A 15,684-nucleotide genomic window follows, 5' to 3' on the forward strand; every position below is an offset into this window, starting at 1 on the left:
TAATTTTTATTTTATTATTTTTTTAACCAGAGCACTGCTCAGCTCTGGCTTATGGTGGTGTGGGGGATTGAACCTGGGACTGAACCTGGAGCCTCAGGCATGAGAGTCTCTTTGCATAACCATTATGCTATATACCCCCTGCCCCCTCTCTCTCTCTCTCTCTTTTTAAAGATTTTATTTATTTATTAATGAGAAAGATAGGAGGAGAGAAAGAACCAGACATCACTCTGGTACATGTACTGCTGGGGACAGAACTCAGGACCTCATGCTTGAGAATACAGTGCTTTATCCACTGGACTATCTCCCGAGCCACCTCTCTTCCTCTCTATCTACTCTCTCAGTTTCTATCTGCCTATCCAATACAATGGGAAAAAATGGTCACCAGGAGCAATGGGTTCATAGTGCTGGCACTGAGCCCTAGTGATAACCCTGGAGGCAAACAACAAAAAAGCAAACAGACATTTCCTCAGTAAAATGATTTTAACAACAACAACAAAAATTACTGGGTCTTGAGAGACAGCTCACTTAGTAGAGTGCACATTTTTGTAAGGTCCTGGTTTGAATGCCCTGCACCACATGGAAACACCATTCACACCACCAGAGGAAGTTTCGTCAGTGCTGTGGTATATTTCCTTTCTCTATCTGAAAGTTAAAGATAAAAAACAGAGTCCCCAGAGACTGGTGGAATCATGCATGTGCATGGCCCTAAGGCCTCCTCTACCCCCCCAGAAAAAACTTTAAAAGCATTTAGTGAATGTCACTTGTGTCTGAACACTGAATGTAAATGTAGTGGGATGTGAGTGAGGAAGGAGGTGTCGGGAAGACAAAGATAAATTAGACACTATCATTCTTAAAAGCCATCTTTGGGCCAGCAAAACAGCTCACCTGCATAGTGCACTGCATTACCATGTGTACTGCCCCAGCTGGAGCCTAGATTTCATTTTGGAGAAATCTTTGATGTTAAAGGCTCCTTCCCACATCCCCTCTCTCTGGAAAATAAAAGTCAGCCTAGAGCAGTGAAGAAAATCCCCCTCTCCAAAAAAAGAAAGAGAAGAGAGAAGCTGTCCTGGTGGCCCGGGAAGAGGCTCAGTGGCTACAGCATGAGGCTTGCATGTCTGAGGTCCTGAGTTTGACCACTGATACTCTACATGCTAGCGCAGGGTTCTTGTCTCTCTCTTGCCCATGAAATAAATAAAAATAGTAATCTGTTACATTTCAAAACAGTCAATGGTCAACCAAGACTACCCACCTTTGTGAATTGGCCAAAATTATTTCCACCTAGGGCTTTCATCAGAGCTTGCAGGAAGAGATGGTATGTAGGCAGGACCCTCTTACAGGAATAAACAGGCTTTGGACAGAAACCAAAAGAACTATGAGATCATAGAAGATAATAATGAGGAGGAGGAGGAGGAGAAAGAAGAAGGTGAAGGCTTAGGCTTGTCTTCAGCTCAGAGCAAAAGCCTGGAGGGAAAATGAGAATTCACTGGGAGAATATGGGACAACTGGAGTCCTCCGGGAGGACTAGGAGGGGAAAAGTGAGACAAGGTGAGTAAAATTCACAACTGGACATTTGAGGATGAGGGACTTGCATAGTTTTCCTCCTTCAGTCAATCACTCTTTATCTCTGCAGCTAGCACCTTAAAATAAGGGCCAGATAACCTAGTCTCAAAGGTAACGTGCTCATCATAAAGTTACGAAGCCCGTCTAAAGTACACAACAGTTCGTTCCATAGTAGGGGGAAGGCGATCTGCTACGTGCCCACGTTCAAAGGGGGCGCTGGCTGCTGGGTGTGCGGCCCAACCCGCCGGCGGGACTCGTTCTGTGCGGGTGGGCAACCCGTACATAGTCCGCAAAGCGATCTTGCAGTCAAGAGCTGAGCCAGGTAGTCTAGCCAATCAGTATGCGGCTGAGTGGAATTTCCAGTCCACTGGAGATAAAGGCGGGGCAAGGTTTAGACAAAGCCGGTGATTGGACAAAATGACAACCCCTCAGCCAGTCAAAGAGCAGCATGTGGGCGGGACTTCAGAAACGTGTCTGACCTGGAGCTGCCAGGGCTCCTGGTCCGGGGGACCTAGGCAGATGTGCAGTCCTCTGCTGAGGGCGGTTCGGGGCGGAGCTGGGTGTCACGGCATGCAATCCTGGCCGCCCGCGTTCTGGGGCTGCTGGAGGCCCGGCACTGGGGCTGAGGGCTCCAAGAGTCGTCTGACTGCTTTCCAGCCCCGGCAGCGTCATCACCCAGCCCCAGTGGAGGGGTGCTGGGAAGGGCCAAGGAGGGCGCCAAGGCACTGAAGGAACTTAGCGCATCGGGGCTCTGCTCAACATGGGGGAGGTGGAGATCTCGGCCCGGGCCTACGTGAAGATGTGTCTGCACGCTGCCCGGTACCCGCACGCTGCTGTCAACGGGCTGTTACTGGCGCCGGCGCCGCGGTCGGAAGAATGCCTGTGCCTCACTGACTGTGTGCCCCTGTTCCACAGCCACCTGGCCCTGTCCGTCATGCTGGAGGTCGCCCTCAACCAGGTGTGCTGTTGCTGGACTCCCAGTAATCACCGCGAAGCCCCTAGTACCCAGTGCCGTAACCCTAGCCAAGCTGCAGCTTGTTGGCAGCAGTCCGATTTAGTTACTGATGCCCCTTTCCTATGGCAGGTGGATGTGTGGGGCTCCCAGACTGGTCTGGTGGTGGCTGGGTACTACCATGCCAATGCAGCTCTGGACGACCAGAGGTGAGTTGAATAGCCAGAGGCAGAAGAATAAGGGTGGGGCTGGGCTGTCTTTTAGACATCCCCTTCCATCTCTCATTTACCGAATGCTTAGGAGTAGGGGCTGTACTACAGACAATAGGCATACCAGAGTGGGGGAAATAACGTAAAGAAATAGAAGCCCTGGAGGAGTTGCTGTGGGAGAAGACGAGCTTGCTTCAGTAAAAATAGGTTGACACCTGCTTTAACTAAAATCACCTTCCTGCCCAGGTGTGGAAAGAACACAGAGGAAGCGCAATCAACTTCTATTTACTTATTTAAATTTTATTTATTTGGGGGTGAGGGAGATTGCATAATGAATATGCAAACTCCTATGCTCAAGGCTCTGAAGCCTCAGGTTCAATCCTCTGCACCACCTTAAACCAGAGCTGAGAAAAGTTATTTATTTGGTAATAAAAGAGAACCATACCATTGCTGTGGCACATAGGATGCCAGGAGTTGACCTGATGCTTGTGAGTCCAAGGCTTTAATCCATTGCACCACACCAACTTTTACTTTTTCTCTTCTCTATTCTATTTGATAAGACAGAGAAATTGAGAGGGTCAAGGGAGCAGGAGAGACAGATGGAGAGACACCTGCAAAACTGCTTCACTACTTGTGAAACTTCCCCCCTTTAGGTGGTGACTGGAAGTTTGAAGCCAGGTACTTACTACGTGATAGCATGTGTGCTTAACAGGGGCACCACTGACCAACCCCAAAGTATTTATTTATTTATTTATTTTTAAAGATTTTATTTATTCATGAGAAATGATAGGAGAGAGAGAGAACCAGACATCACTCTGGTACATGTGCTGCCAGGGATTGAACTCAGGACCTCATGCTTGAGAGTCCAATGCCCTATCCACTTCGCCACCTCCCGGACCACCCAAAGTATTTATTTTTGCAGAGCACTGCTCAGCTCTAGCTTATGGTGGTGCTGGGGACTGAACCTGGACTTTTGGTGCTGCAGACATTAAAATATCTTTGCATAATTATTATGCTATCTCTCCAATCCCACTTTTATGTTATTATCATCATTAGCATCATCATTAGCATTATAATATTTAGAGGCAGAGAAAGGAAAGGCGAGTAGGATATCATAGCACTAACATCCTCTTCAAAGCAGTGGAGGCCAGGCTTGAACTTGAGTGGTACGCATGGCAAAGCAACACACTACCCAAGTGTGTTATTTTGTTGGTCCTATAACCAATTTTTTTTTCTTTTTTCCTTTTTTTCTTTTTTGGTGCCCTTATTGTTTTATCTCTGTTGTGGTTATTATTGTTGTTGTTATTGATGTCATTGTTGTTGGATAGGACAGAGAGAAATGGAGAGAGGTGGTGTAGACAGAGAGGGGGAGAGAAAGATAGACACCTGCAGACCTGCTTCACCGATTGTGAAGTGACCCCCCTGCAGGTGGGGAGCTGGGGCCTTGAACCAGGATCCTTACGTCGGTCCTTGCTCTTCGTGCCATGCCTACTTAACCCACTTCGCTACCGCCCGACCCTCAAACATTTTTTTTCTTGTATGTGTATTTGTTTTTATTGAGGGGGTTAATGCTTTACTGTGCAGTCATTGAGACATAAGTATAATTTCGTTATGCACCAGGACCCCAATGTTCCTTCCCACCCCTTTCCTTTCCCTTCCCCACCTTTGCTTTGATGCAATACACCAAACTACAACCAATTTTTTATAAGAGGACACACACACACACACACAATTTCTGGTTAAAAAGAAAAAGCCCACCTGGGGTGCTGGGTGGTGGCGCACCAGGTTAAGTGCACACACTACCAAGTGTAAGGACCTGTGCAAAGATCCCGGTTTGAACCTATGTCTCCCCACCTGCAGGAAAGTCACTTCACAAGTGGTGAAGCAGGTCTGGAGGTGTCTGTCTTTCTCTCTCCCTCTCTATCTTCTCCTCCCCTCTCAATTTCTCTTTGTCTTATCTGGAAAAAAAATATCACAAAAAATGCTCACATGAGCAGTGTGCAGATACTGAGCCCCAGCAATAACCCTAGAGGCAAAAACAAACAAACAGAAAAACCACCTTTGTGGTCCAGGAGGTGGAGTATTGGACTCTCAGTCGTGTGGTGCTGAGCTCATTCCCCGGAAGCACATATACCAGAGTGATGTCTGGTTCTTTCTTTCTCCTCCTATCTTTCTCACTAATAAATAAACAAAATCTTATAAAAACCCACTTTTGATTCCTTTTTATTGAAAGATTTTTCACTTAAAGATTTTTCTTTTTGTTAAAGATTTTATCTATTTACTAGTGAGATAGGAGAAAGAAAGAGAAAGAGAACCAGGCTATCCCTCTCGTTAATGCACCTCAGGAGGTTGAACTCAGAGCCTCGCGCTCTGAGTTCAGTGTGCTTTATCCACTGCCACCTCCCAAACTGCTGTTTTTTAATCTTTTCTTTTTATTTTATTTATTATTGGCTAGAGACACAGAGAAATTGAGAGGAAGTGGGAAGTAGGGAAAGAGATGAGAGAGACACCTGCAGCCCTACTTCACTACTCGTGAAGCTTTCCTACTGCAGGTGGGGACCAGGGGCTTGAACCCAGGTCCTTGCACACTGTAATGTGTACACTTCATCATGTGTGCCAACCACCCGGCCCCAAGATTTTTTATTTAAAGACATTTCATGGGGGCTGGGCGGTGGCACACCAGGTTGAGAGCACATCCTACGAAGCGCAAGGTCCTGCACAAGTTTCCCAGTTTGAGTCCCCAGCTCCTCCACCTGCAGGGGGTTTTCTTCACAAGCAGTGAAGCAGGTTTACAGATGTCTGTCCCTCTCCCTATCTCCCTGTCCTCTTAGAATTTCTCTCTGTCCTATCCAATAAAAATGAAAAATGGCCACCAGGAGCAGTGGGTCCGTTGTGCCAGCACTGAGCTCCAGCAATAGCCCTGGAGACAAACCAACCAACCAACAAACAAACAAACAAAAAAAGATTATTTCATGAAGAAAGAGAAAATGGGGTGGGAGAGACCCGAATGGCACTCTGATACATGCAGTGCTAGGGGCTTAACTCAGGATTTTATGCCTATGCCTATTAGTATAAAGCTCTGTGTCTGTGCCATCTCCCCTCCCCAGCCACCTCGTTGTGATTTCTTTTTCTTTTTTTAAATTTTTATTTATTGGATAGAGACAGCCAGAAATCAAGAGGGTGATAGAGAGGGAGAGAGACAGAGAGACACCTGCTGCACTACTTCACTACTCGCAAAGCTTTCCTCCTGCAGGGGCTTGAACCTGTCCTTGCGCACTGTAATATGTGCGTTCAACCAGGTGCACCACCACCCAGCCCCCTCGCTGTGATTTCTACTCTCACCAGCTAAGTCTGAGCATGTTGCCCACAGCATTAAGCTGACCCGACCCCCATAGACCAGTACAGAGAAAAACCATCACTGTGTCCATGCCTATGAGAGAGGGAGGCCCCGACGTCAGAACCAGGTCTACCCAGTGTCAGCTCCTCACTCTTCTGATCTCCTCTCTGTACAGCCCTGGGCCTCTGGCCTTGAAAATCGCTGGGCGGATTGTGGAATTCTTCCCTGATGCAGTACTCATTATGGTGAGATTTGGCTTTCAGGGTGAGGTGTTGGAGAGAAAGCAGGCAGAGGGATCCCTGAAACTCTAGCCTGCTATTCCTTGCTTATACAGCTGGACAATCAGAAACTGGTGCCTCAGCCCCACGTGCCCCCAGTTATCGTCTTGGAGAGCCATGGTCTCCGCTGGGTCCCCAAGGACAAGAACTTGTGAGTGCTCCCATCCCTCTACCTCTTCTTGGAAGCCTTCAGGTCCTGGGGCTCCTTTATCCTCAATCATATCCCTGAGGGTCTTTCTCTAGGTCCAAACCCAACCTCTACCAAGTGTCTGGCCCCATGGCTTGCTGAGTTGGACTTGAATGGTGGTTATTATTTCAGAGTGATGTGGAGGGATTGGGAAGAGTCGCGGCAGATGGTGAGGGCACTGCTGGAAGGTCGAGCCCACCAGCACCTTGTGGACTTCGACTGTCACCTTGACGACATCCGGCAGGACTGGACCAACCAGCAGCTCAATGCCCGAATAACCCAGTGGGTGGGTTCCACAAATGGAAATGCCTGAGTGAGGGTTGAGAAGGAGGGGCTGGAGAGGAGGGCAGGATCCAATAAAGAGACTTGGGATAATGGACAATCCTACTGTATTTATTATGCATGGGAGACCACGAGGGGGAGTGTCTGGAGTCCCTTATAAAAGATGGGGAGGTCTCCTGCTGGCACCGTCACAGAATGCAAGTGGCTCTCAATAGATCATTCCCTTTGTTTCTCCCCTGGGCTTCTTGAGTTTTTCAAAGTTCTTCAGGATGATGTCATATAATACCGCCTAGAGAGCCAGGGAGGAGTGAGGGTCAGCAGGCAGCCCCTAGTGGCTCTGTGCCCCGTTTCTAATCTTGTGGAGCAGCCAAGCTTTGTCACCCTTCTCCCCACAGTCTGCAGGGTTAGGGAGTGGGTGGCCTTGGAAAGCTGCCTCTGCCCACCCCACGCCACCCTGGCCTCTCACATAAGCGTTTCGGATCTCCATGACCATCAGTCGGATGTCCCGGTACTCGGCCTCGTCCAGCTCATGCACCAGTTGCCGATAATCACCCTGTGAGAGACTCAAGTCAAGCCTGACTTCAAATGTGGCCTCAGCCCTGCTGCAACCTGACTTGGGCCTCACCTACCACGTGGGGCTGTTTGGCTGCCTTGGCTACGGCATCACCTCGTTCAGAGAAATACCTGTGGGAAGTGGGAAAGTGGAGCAGGAGGCTAAGTCTCTGAGCCAAAGGTAGCCTGAGCATGCAGGGGTGGGTGGACAGACACTCACTTGGAGATCTGGGTGTGGAAACCTTCCAGCTTGGTGTGAAGGCTGGTCATCAGCTCAAACACTTTCTCCTGAGGAAAGAGTGTGAGGAGGGAAGTGGGGGGCTTGCCATGGATTAGAAAGGGAAGGAGCCCAAAAGATGGGGACACTGTTCTCACCTGCACGGCCACCCCAAAATTGTTGCCATCCTCAATACGAGGTATCTGCAGCTGCAACCAGGTGGTGACCTGTCGGGAGAGAAAAGCATCAGAGTCACATCAGCCCCTAATCCAGTCCCCGGGGTCCTATCATCCCCGGCCCGGCCCACAGAGAGCGAAGGCGAGCTGGCCTAGCGTGAGCTGTAGGGCCTGGACTTCACAAGCTGTGCCCTCTTTCACATAGGCCTAGCAGGTGCCATACCTTAATTGGCAGGGACCAAGGGGGACAAAGGGTTTGAGCTAGAGCCAGGGGTAGGAGTGGGAAGGCTCACCAGGTTGAGTTGCTCAATGACATCCTTGATCTCGGGCTTTAGGCGCCGCAGAAGGTCCACAATCTTCTCATTGCAGCTTACAGGGCCACAGGGAGGACCTAGCAAGTGGGTACTGAGTCACTCACTGGGCTGGGGAAGGGGACTCCTTAGGAAGGAGCTCCTGGGAGGCAACACTCAAGTCCCTTCCCAGTTGTACCTTTGTCTTCATCATCCCCTTTCTTCTTTTCATCCTTGTCTTCCTTCTGCAGGGAGACAGAGAGAGGCTCTTGGGAGTCAGGCATAAGGTCATGTCTTTCTCCAGGTTAGGCCCCTCCTCCCAGCTCCCCCAGGCTCCTCCTGGCTTGCCTCCTGTTGTTTTTTCCTCTCCTCCTTCTCTTTCTCCTTGACTGGATCAGGCACTGGGATGTCCAAGGGGGCTTTCAGGTTGTTCAGGTTGGCTTCATTGAGAACTGGCTCCTGGTGCAGGACGGGAGTGTTGTGGGAAGTCAAGGTGGCCTACCCTTCCTCACTCTCAGGGACTTCCCAGACTCGACATTGGTCCCTACTCTCTAGTTCCCTACCCAGCCCCAGTACCTTTAAAAATGCATCCAACTCAGAGATCTTCTTGGGGAAGTAGCTCCCGAGTAGGTTCTCTGTCTGTGTGAGGTGGAGGTGAGGGGTTAAGAATCAAATGCTCTTTCTAATCAGGGAAGCAGGGCTGGCAACACCCAGTCAGAAAGCATGCAGGCTGTGGGTGTTGGGGTAGGATAGGACAGGCCTTACCTTAGAACACAGATCTTCACGGAACACGTCCACCTGTGGGACACAGGCAGCCTTCAGACACCTGGCTTTATGGCCAGTTCATTTGAAGACCCTTTATTTGAGGAGTGTGATGGACATGGCTTGGGGGACAGGGAGGTGGATCGCCACCCGGCTGGACGGGGGTGGGTGGGTGGGTGGGAGAGAGGCCATTCCTGGCATGAAAAGGCAAGTGGTTCAAGTGGGAACAGACACCTGGGGTGTCCTGAGTTGTGTGAAGAGGGGGTGTCTTGGGACACCCTTGCGACAGCGGCAGGAGCCGAGTGCCTGTGGAATGGGTCGGGGTCGCTCCGGTAGGAAAGGCCACGAAGCAGCAAGTCCCGCACTCCCGATGTGTGTGGCCTGGGGCCAATGCAACTTCCCCTCCACGCCAGCTCTCCGCTTCGCCTCACCCCGCTGAGGCTCAGCCGCCTCGCCTCTCCTGGCAGGCACACCTTCCCGGAGGCCTCCCAGGGCACAGGTGCTCCGGGACAGGAGGCTCAAAGGTTAGGCCCGACTCGAGTTGGGGGTTGCGGGCTGGGGGGGGGGGGGCGAGTCTCGGAAGCCTTCAGCCTTTGAGTCACTTCTCCCTAGCGGGCCCTTCCTCGAACCGCAGCGCTCACCTTGGCTTGGGCTTCAGGCTGGACCCTGAGCGTGGCCATGGCCGGGGCGGGGGGTCTAGCGCTGCACGCGGACCGAGGAGTGGGCACCCAGAAGGGAAAGTGAAAGCAGCGCTCACTCCGCGATCTTCCTGTGTAGCGGGGAGTGGAGATACTGGAGGAGGCGGGCACCGAGCGGAGAGAGAGAGGGGCGGAGGCCCACAGCCAAAGCGGGGCTCCCCCTAGAGCCTGAGAGGAGCGTCTTCACCGACCGCCTCCTCGGCTGCTCCTGGAAGCGGGTCTAGTTTAGATCTTCATTCTACCAGCCTCCCCACTGCTGCCCGCTCTCCAGACTCCACGCCTTCGGTCCACTGCCTTTGGCCACCCAGCTTCTCCATGCCCCGCCTTCCGACCACGCCGCGCCCACCGAAGACCACGCCCTCTCCCCAACCTCACCCAATCTCCATAGCCCGCCTTCTTCATAAGCCCCGCCTCTCCACGTACAGCTTTCTCTAAGCCCCGCCCTCCTCCCCGTGCAGCTTCCTTATAGGCTCCGCCTTTTCTCCCTCTACCACCCGCCCCTTATCCCTTTATCTCTTTATCCCTCCTCCAGCAGATATTCCCTCCTCCTCTGACAGTCCCCATCCCTGGATTCCACTCCTCTCCACTCACGACCTCATCTTCCCTTGTTCAATCTGGGACTGTGGTAATTTTTATCTAGTGCTCTTCCATGTTGTCTCATCATGTGAAACAAGACCCAGTGTCCCCCTAGCCATGGCTCCAAGGGCATTCTCTGACACATGCAGTGACATTCAGGGACAGCCACCCAAGCCTAGGCCTTTGTCAGCTCTCTGAGCCTTGTCGTAGACTCCAGCCCTCTCATCCTAGCCGACCCCAACTGTCTTTCTCAATGTTTTTTCTGTTTCCTGTTGACCTTTGAATTAAATCTACAGGACTTCCCTGGTCCTTAAGGCCTGCCTGGCTCCGGTTCCCTTTCAACTTCACTTTCCATAGCTGTCTCCTGCTTTCTTTACATTTGCATTTACCTTGCTGTATATCTTGCTGTATTTGCTCCTCCAGCCTGTCACAGGACCTTCATTCTTGCTAATCTCTTTGCCTGACATGCCCTTTTCCTACCTCACATTGTCAAGTTGTACAATGTTATTGAGTTCCCAGCTCAAATGCCATCTCTTCACGGAGAAATTTACCTCTCTTCCTTTTTTTTTTTTTTTTTATTTGTTTTGTTCTTGTTACCAGGGCTTCACTGCTCCAGGATGCTTTTTAAGATAGAAAGTCAGACAAAGGGCTGGAGAGACAGCATAATGGTTATGCAAAAGCCTTTCAAGCCTGAGGCTCTGAGGTTCAATCCCCAGAACCACCATAAGCCAGCTCTGAGGTCCCAGGTTCAATCCCTAGCACCACCATAAGCCACAACTGAGCAGTGCTTCTTCCTCTCTCATGGTATCTTTTTATTTAGTTTAAAAAGATGTAGCTTATATATTAGTGAGAGAAGAGAAGAAGGAGAAGGAGGAGGAGAATGGTTTTCTTCCTTTCTTTCTTTTTTCTTCCTTTCTTTCCACCAGAGCACTGCTCAGCTCTGGCTTATGATGATGTGGGAGGTTGAACCTGGGACTTCAGAGCCTCAGACATGAGAGTATCTTTCCATAACCATTATGCTATCTCCCTCTACCCCCAAACTGGTTTTATTATACCAACCCTTGATCCTTGATTAATTGGCCTTTTGGGTAGTGAACACCGTAGCTCTCAGTAACAGCAGGACTGCAGGAAGAAACCTGGTATAGTGTCAAGAGTGCTGGACTTATAAGCCTGAGGTCCTTAGTTTGATTCCCAGCATCACATATACTAGACTAATACTCTGGCTCTTTCTCTTTCTCTCTTAGGAAATAAATAAAATAAATATTTAGAGAAGGAGGACAACAGGGAGAATGGAGAAGTCTAGGGAAGAGCAGTCCAAGTATATGACATCAAGGAATGACCAAGGAATCCCTCCGGCACCCTTTTTAGGTGCCCCCCCCCACACACACCAAATAAAGAGAAAGCCAGGTCGGGCTTGATGTGCCTTTATTTCCTTCAGTTATGTTTGCGGCTGGAGCGGGGCCGGGAGAAGAGCCCATGGCCCGGGCTCCCTGGTGACCAGGGCTGGTGATACCAGCTGCCGTAGGTGAGGTACCAGGCGAAGGTGCCCACGGCAGCGCCCACCACCTTGTGAGTGTACTGGTGGAAGTAGATGACGGTGCAGAGCAGCAGGAAGTTCCAGAGTCCCAGCAGCAGCATGTTGAGCAGGAAGATGAGGCGCAGGGGGGTGCCGGCCGGCAGCCCATGGGCCAGGTACTTGGCGAACACGGCGGCTTCTTCAGCCATGAGTAGGCAGCAGAAGGTGAGCAGGAAGGTGTGGGAGGAGACCGTGTAGCCCCGCCACTGGTGGCCGGCAGCCAGGCAGCTGCGGCGGTCCGGCAGCTCATGGAGCAGCAGGCCTTGGGGCAGAGGCTCAAAGCAGGAACCTGTCAGGTCCTCGATGAGCAGGAAGGCCCTGCCGGCCCCCCTCCACACGGCCGCCCCCACCACCAGGCGGCTCAGGTGCCTCGCTGTCACTGCCACGCGCCGTGTGGCCAGGAAGACCACCAGCAACACGAAGCCCCCCAGGAAGGTGCACGTCCAGCCCCATGCCGAATTCACAAACTTTCTGTGGGCGGAGGACAGGGGAGATGACTGAGACCCCAGCCCAGCTCGCCATCATGGCCCATGTCCCTGTCACTGCTCTGTCCCGAGTCCCACATGTCATCCCTGGTTCTTTCTCTCCTCGTGCTGGCACCAGCCCAATTCATGCAACTCTGTCTCCTCTTAGAAGTCCACTCAGTCTTCTGGGACCCCTCTTTTTTCCTCGGCTCAACTTCTTGTGTACCCCATGACCTCCTCCCCTCCCCCATTCTCCGACCTTCTCTTCAGCCTCCCAGCCTATTTTTAGTGTTCCCACTGGCAGGAGGACAGAGCCCAGAGGAGGGGGCCAACACCCCAGCCTCCGGAGGACTCACATATTGAAGAAGTTGCCATGGTTGGCAAAGATGGTCCTGGGGTTGACATGGAACTGCAGGAGGGGCCCGAAGATGACCACAGCTGCCAACCAGGCATGGTAGAGGCGACGCAGGCAGGGGCTGCCCAGGAGGCGGGCAGCCTGTTCGCTTCCGAAGTACAGCAAGGTGGAGGACACCCAGAGAAGCACCCTGGCCAGGCAGCCCAGCACTGCCTGGATTCGGGTCCCGACCCCCCGCCCTGCCCCCACCACGGGCCCCCTCTCCATGTTCCCTCCCCTCCCCACTAACTTCTTGCTCTGCTAGGCAGCTGAGGAGGGGCTGATGGGCCCCCACCCCCAGACAAGGACAGGCAGTAACAGGTGTGGCAGACACAAGGCAGAGCCCTGTTGGCAGCTGGCAGGCGGGCGAGAGGGGCGGGGGGCAGTGAGGGATGGGGCAGAGGGCTGCTGCGTCAGCAGGGTCCCCGTCTCGTCTCGGGTGTGTGTCCTGACAGTGGCCTGCGACCTTTCCTGTTAGCTGTGTCCCCTTGACCCTCTAGTTCTGTGTCCCTGGCTCCAGTTGTGTTCTAGTTCATGTCTCAGGGCCAGACCTACTGTTTTTTTGTCCATAGTTTGCTTGGATCTGCTAGTCTCTGATCAGTGTCACCCTCCTCCCTCCCCAACTTTCCAAGCACAGAGAAATTGGGAGTCAAAAAATAGGCAAAACTGGGAAATCATTTAAAAGATATGTTAGGCAGGTGGTACTGCACCTGGTTGAATGAATGTTTCCATGCATAGGGACTAGTTCAAGCCTCCAGTCTCCACCTGCAAGGGGGAAACTCCACCAGTGATGAAGCAGTGGTTCAGGTCTGCCTGCCTGTCTGTCTGTCTATCAATCTGGTTCAGGTCTGCCTGCCTGCCTTCCTGCCTGCCTGTCTATCAATTTGGTTCAGGTCTGCCTGTCTGTCTGTCTGTCTGCCTATCTATCCCTTGTCTCCTAGTGTCTGACTCTATCCAATAAATAAATAAAATTGGGGGTCGGGTGGTGGTGCATAAGGTTAAGTGCACATGGTACAAAGCGCAAAGACCCACATAAGGATTTTGGTTCGAGCCCTCGGCTCCCCACCTTGCAGGGGCATCGCTTCACAAGTGGTGGAGCAGGTCTGCAGGTGTCTTTCTCTCCCTTTATCTACCCTCCCCTTCCATTTCTCTCAGTCTTATCGGGGGAAAAAAAAAGGCTGCCAGAAGCAGTGGATTTGTAGTTCTGGCATCATGCCCCAGCGACTGGAGGCAATAAAATAAATAAATAAATAAAATCTTTAAAAAAATAGTTCTGTCCCATCACCAGGGTGGTCCAGCCCTCCTCCTGAGCCCTAAGCACAGTAGCCTATACAGGCGACAGAGAGAGTTATACTAGCCATTGTGCCCAGCTCAGACCTGGGGAGAACTGTCAGTAGGGGCACCCACTTTAGGGCACTGTGACCACAAGGATTTGGCCAAGCCCCAGCTCCTAACCTGCTCTGAAGGGCTGTTTGGCCCCAGAACTTCTGTATAAATGGTGTGGTTGCATCAGGTATAAAGGTGGAGTCCACGTGTCCTGAAGAATAGCAGAGACACTAGGAAAAAAATTTTCAACCTGAAATCCTTGGGATTATATTATCATCGCCAACTGATGACACTGGTCTCCCATAAGACTTGGTTTCTTTCTTTTTTTAAAAAAATTTTTATATTTATTTTCCTTTTGTTGCCTTTTTTATTGTTGTAGTTATTATTGTTGTTGATGTCATCATTGTTGGATAGAACAGAGAGAAATTGAGAGGAGGGGAAGACAGAGGGAGAGAAAGATAAACACCTGCAGACCTGCTTCACCGCCTGTGAAGCGACTCCCCTGCAGGTGGGGAGCCGGGGCCTCAAACTGGGATTCTCACTCTGGTCCTTGTGCTTTGTGTAACGTGCGCTTAACCCACTGCGCTATCGCCCAACTCCCAGTTATTTTAAAATTCTTATATATATATATATATATATATATTTTTTTTTTTTTTTTTTTTTTTAGAAAAGATTTTATTAATGAGAAAGATCGGAGGAAAGAACCAGACATTACTCTGGTACATGTGCTGCCAGGAATCGAACTCGGGACCTCATGCTCGAGAGTCCAGTGCTTTATCCACTGCACTACCTCCTGGACTACAGTTTTCATAATTTTTTTTAACCAGAGCACAGCTCACCTCTGGCTTATAGTGGTTCAGAAGAAGGAATCTGGGGCCTTTGGTGCCTCAAGCATGACTGTCTTTTTTTTTTTAACTATTATGCTATTTCGCCAGCCTTAAAAATTATTTTTTTGGTGATTAAGAATTTCCTCTGAAGCAGAAAGATTGGAGGAAGAAGCCATAGCATCATTCTGGTACACACAGTCTGAGAATTCAGGCAGCTAAGGCTAGTGCTCTGCCAGCTCAGCTACCCCCAGCCACACAGTTAATTTTCTAGTTATGAATTTATTTATGTCTCCAGGGCTATCACAGGGGCTCAGTGCCTGCACTATGAATCCACTGTTCCTGGAGGGCAATTTTCCCCTTTCGTTGCCCTTGTTATCATTGTTGTTATTATTGTTGTTGTTGGATAGGACAGAGAGAAATGGAGAGAGGCAGGGAAGACGGGAAGAGAAAGACACCTGTAGACCTGCTTCATCGCCTGTGAACTGATCTCCCTGCAGGTGGGGAGCCAGGGGCTTGAACTGGGATCCTTACACGGGTCCTCAAGCTTTGCACTGTGTGCTTAGCCCGCTGCATTACCGCCTGAGCCCCCTCTGGTTCTGAATTTGTGTTTTAGTTTTCAGTAGGGAGTCGGGTGATGGTGCACCTGGCGAAGTATACACATTAGTGTGCAAGGACCCAAGTTCAAGACCCTGACCCCTATCTGTAGTGGGGAAGCTTCATGAGCAGTGAAATAGTGTTATAGATCTCTCTCTACCTCCCCCTACCCTCTTAATTTGGGTCTCTATCCAAATAAATATACAAAAATTTAAAAAATATGACTGACACTACTAATTTTTTTTTTTCAGTAACACAAAATGTATTCTTGGTAAAACACACATTTTCACACATCTTGATAATAAACCACAGCTAGGACAGAGCAGCTAGGAAGGAGGATTATGGCAGAGTGTAAGAGTCACATGTGTGAGGTCCCAAGTTTAGTCCCTGGCAGAATGAGGCTCTGGTTCTCTCTCATGTTAAATAC

The 15,684-nt window shown here is 50.6% G+C and overlaps 3 protein-coding genes across 3 annotated transcripts; 1 reads left to right on the forward strand and 2 right to left on the reverse strand.

Moving 5' to 3' along the window:
* Positions 1-2,038: 2,038 nt before the first annotated feature.
* On the forward strand, positions 2,039-6,905 carry EMC9 (ER membrane protein complex subunit 9). Its single transcript, XM_007536351.3, has 5 exons — positions 2,039-2,518; positions 2,645-2,721; positions 6,234-6,303; positions 6,393-6,487; positions 6,656-6,905. Exons 1-5 carry the CDS (start codon positions 2,321-2,323, stop codon positions 6,834-6,836), a joined length of 621 nt encoding a protein of 206 aa, XP_007536413.1. The 5' UTR covers positions 2,039-2,320; the 3' UTR covers positions 6,837-6,905.
* PSME1 (proteasome activator subunit 1) lies at positions 6,896-9,807 on the reverse strand. The gene is made up of 11 exons (XM_007536361.3): positions 9,444-9,807; positions 8,806-8,838; positions 8,617-8,679; positions 8,389-8,499; positions 8,240-8,285; positions 8,044-8,141; positions 7,733-7,801; positions 7,578-7,645; positions 7,435-7,489; positions 7,272-7,358; positions 6,896-7,094 (listed from the first exon to the last, which is right to left on the reverse strand). The coding sequence occupies exons 1-11, from the start codon at positions 9,480-9,482 to the stop codon at positions 7,014-7,016; spliced, it is 750 nt and encodes a 249-aa protein (XP_007536423.1). The 5' UTR covers positions 9,483-9,807; the 3' UTR covers positions 6,896-7,013.
* A 1,679-nt stretch (positions 9,808-11,486) lies between these two features.
* Positions 11,487-12,833, reverse strand: FITM1 (fat storage inducing transmembrane protein 1). Its single transcript, XM_007536381.2, has 2 exons — positions 12,473-12,833; positions 11,487-12,123 (listed from the first exon to the last, which is right to left on the reverse strand). Exons 1-2 carry the CDS (start codon positions 12,736-12,738, stop codon positions 11,511-11,513), a joined length of 879 nt encoding a protein of 292 aa, XP_007536443.1. The 5' UTR covers positions 12,739-12,833; the 3' UTR covers positions 11,487-11,510.
* Positions 12,834-15,684: the final 2,851 nt, after the last annotated feature.

This window comes from Erinaceus europaeus, chromosome 16 (assembly GCF_950295315.1).
Source record: "Erinaceus europaeus chromosome 16, mEriEur2.1, whole genome shotgun sequence".
Taxonomy (NCBI): domain Eukaryota; kingdom Metazoa; phylum Chordata; class Mammalia; order Eulipotyphla; family Erinaceidae; genus Erinaceus; species Erinaceus europaeus.

Excerpts from the sequence above, each read along its gene's own strand:
- EMC9 (XM_007536351.3), top strand. The coding sequence starts at position 2,321 with ATGGGGGAGGTGGAGATCTCGGCCCGGGCCTACGTGAAGATGTGTCTG. Across the intron at positions 2,519-2,644 it reads TGGAGGTCGCCCTCAACCAG|GTGGATGTGTGGGGCTCCCA; the intron begins GTGTGCTGTTGC and ends TTCCTATGGCAG. Across the intron at positions 6,304-6,392 it reads CTGATGCAGTACTCATTATG|CTGGACAATCAGAAACTGGT; the intron begins GTGAGATTTGGC and ends TTGCTTATACAG.
- PSME1 (XM_007536361.3), bottom strand. The coding sequence starts at position 9,482 with ATGGCCACGCTCAGGGTCCAGCCTGAAGCCCAAGCCAAG. Across the intron at positions 8,500-8,616 it reads AGTTGGATGCATTTTTAAAG|GAGCCAGTTCTCAATGAAGC; the intron begins GTACTGGGGCTG and ends GTCCTGCACCAG. Across the intron at positions 7,646-7,732 it reads ATTTTGGGGTGGCCGTGCAG|GAGAAAGTGTTTGAGCTGAT; the intron begins GTGAGAACAGTG and ends CTCTTTCCTCAG.
- FITM1 (XM_007536381.2), bottom strand. The coding sequence starts at position 12,738 with ATGGAGAGGGGGCCCGTGGTGGGGGCAGGGCGGGGGGTCGGGACCCGA. Across the intron at positions 12,124-12,472 it reads CATGGCAACTTCTTCAATAT|AAAGTTTGTGAATTCGGCAT; the intron begins GTGAGTCCTCCG and ends CTCCGCCCACAG.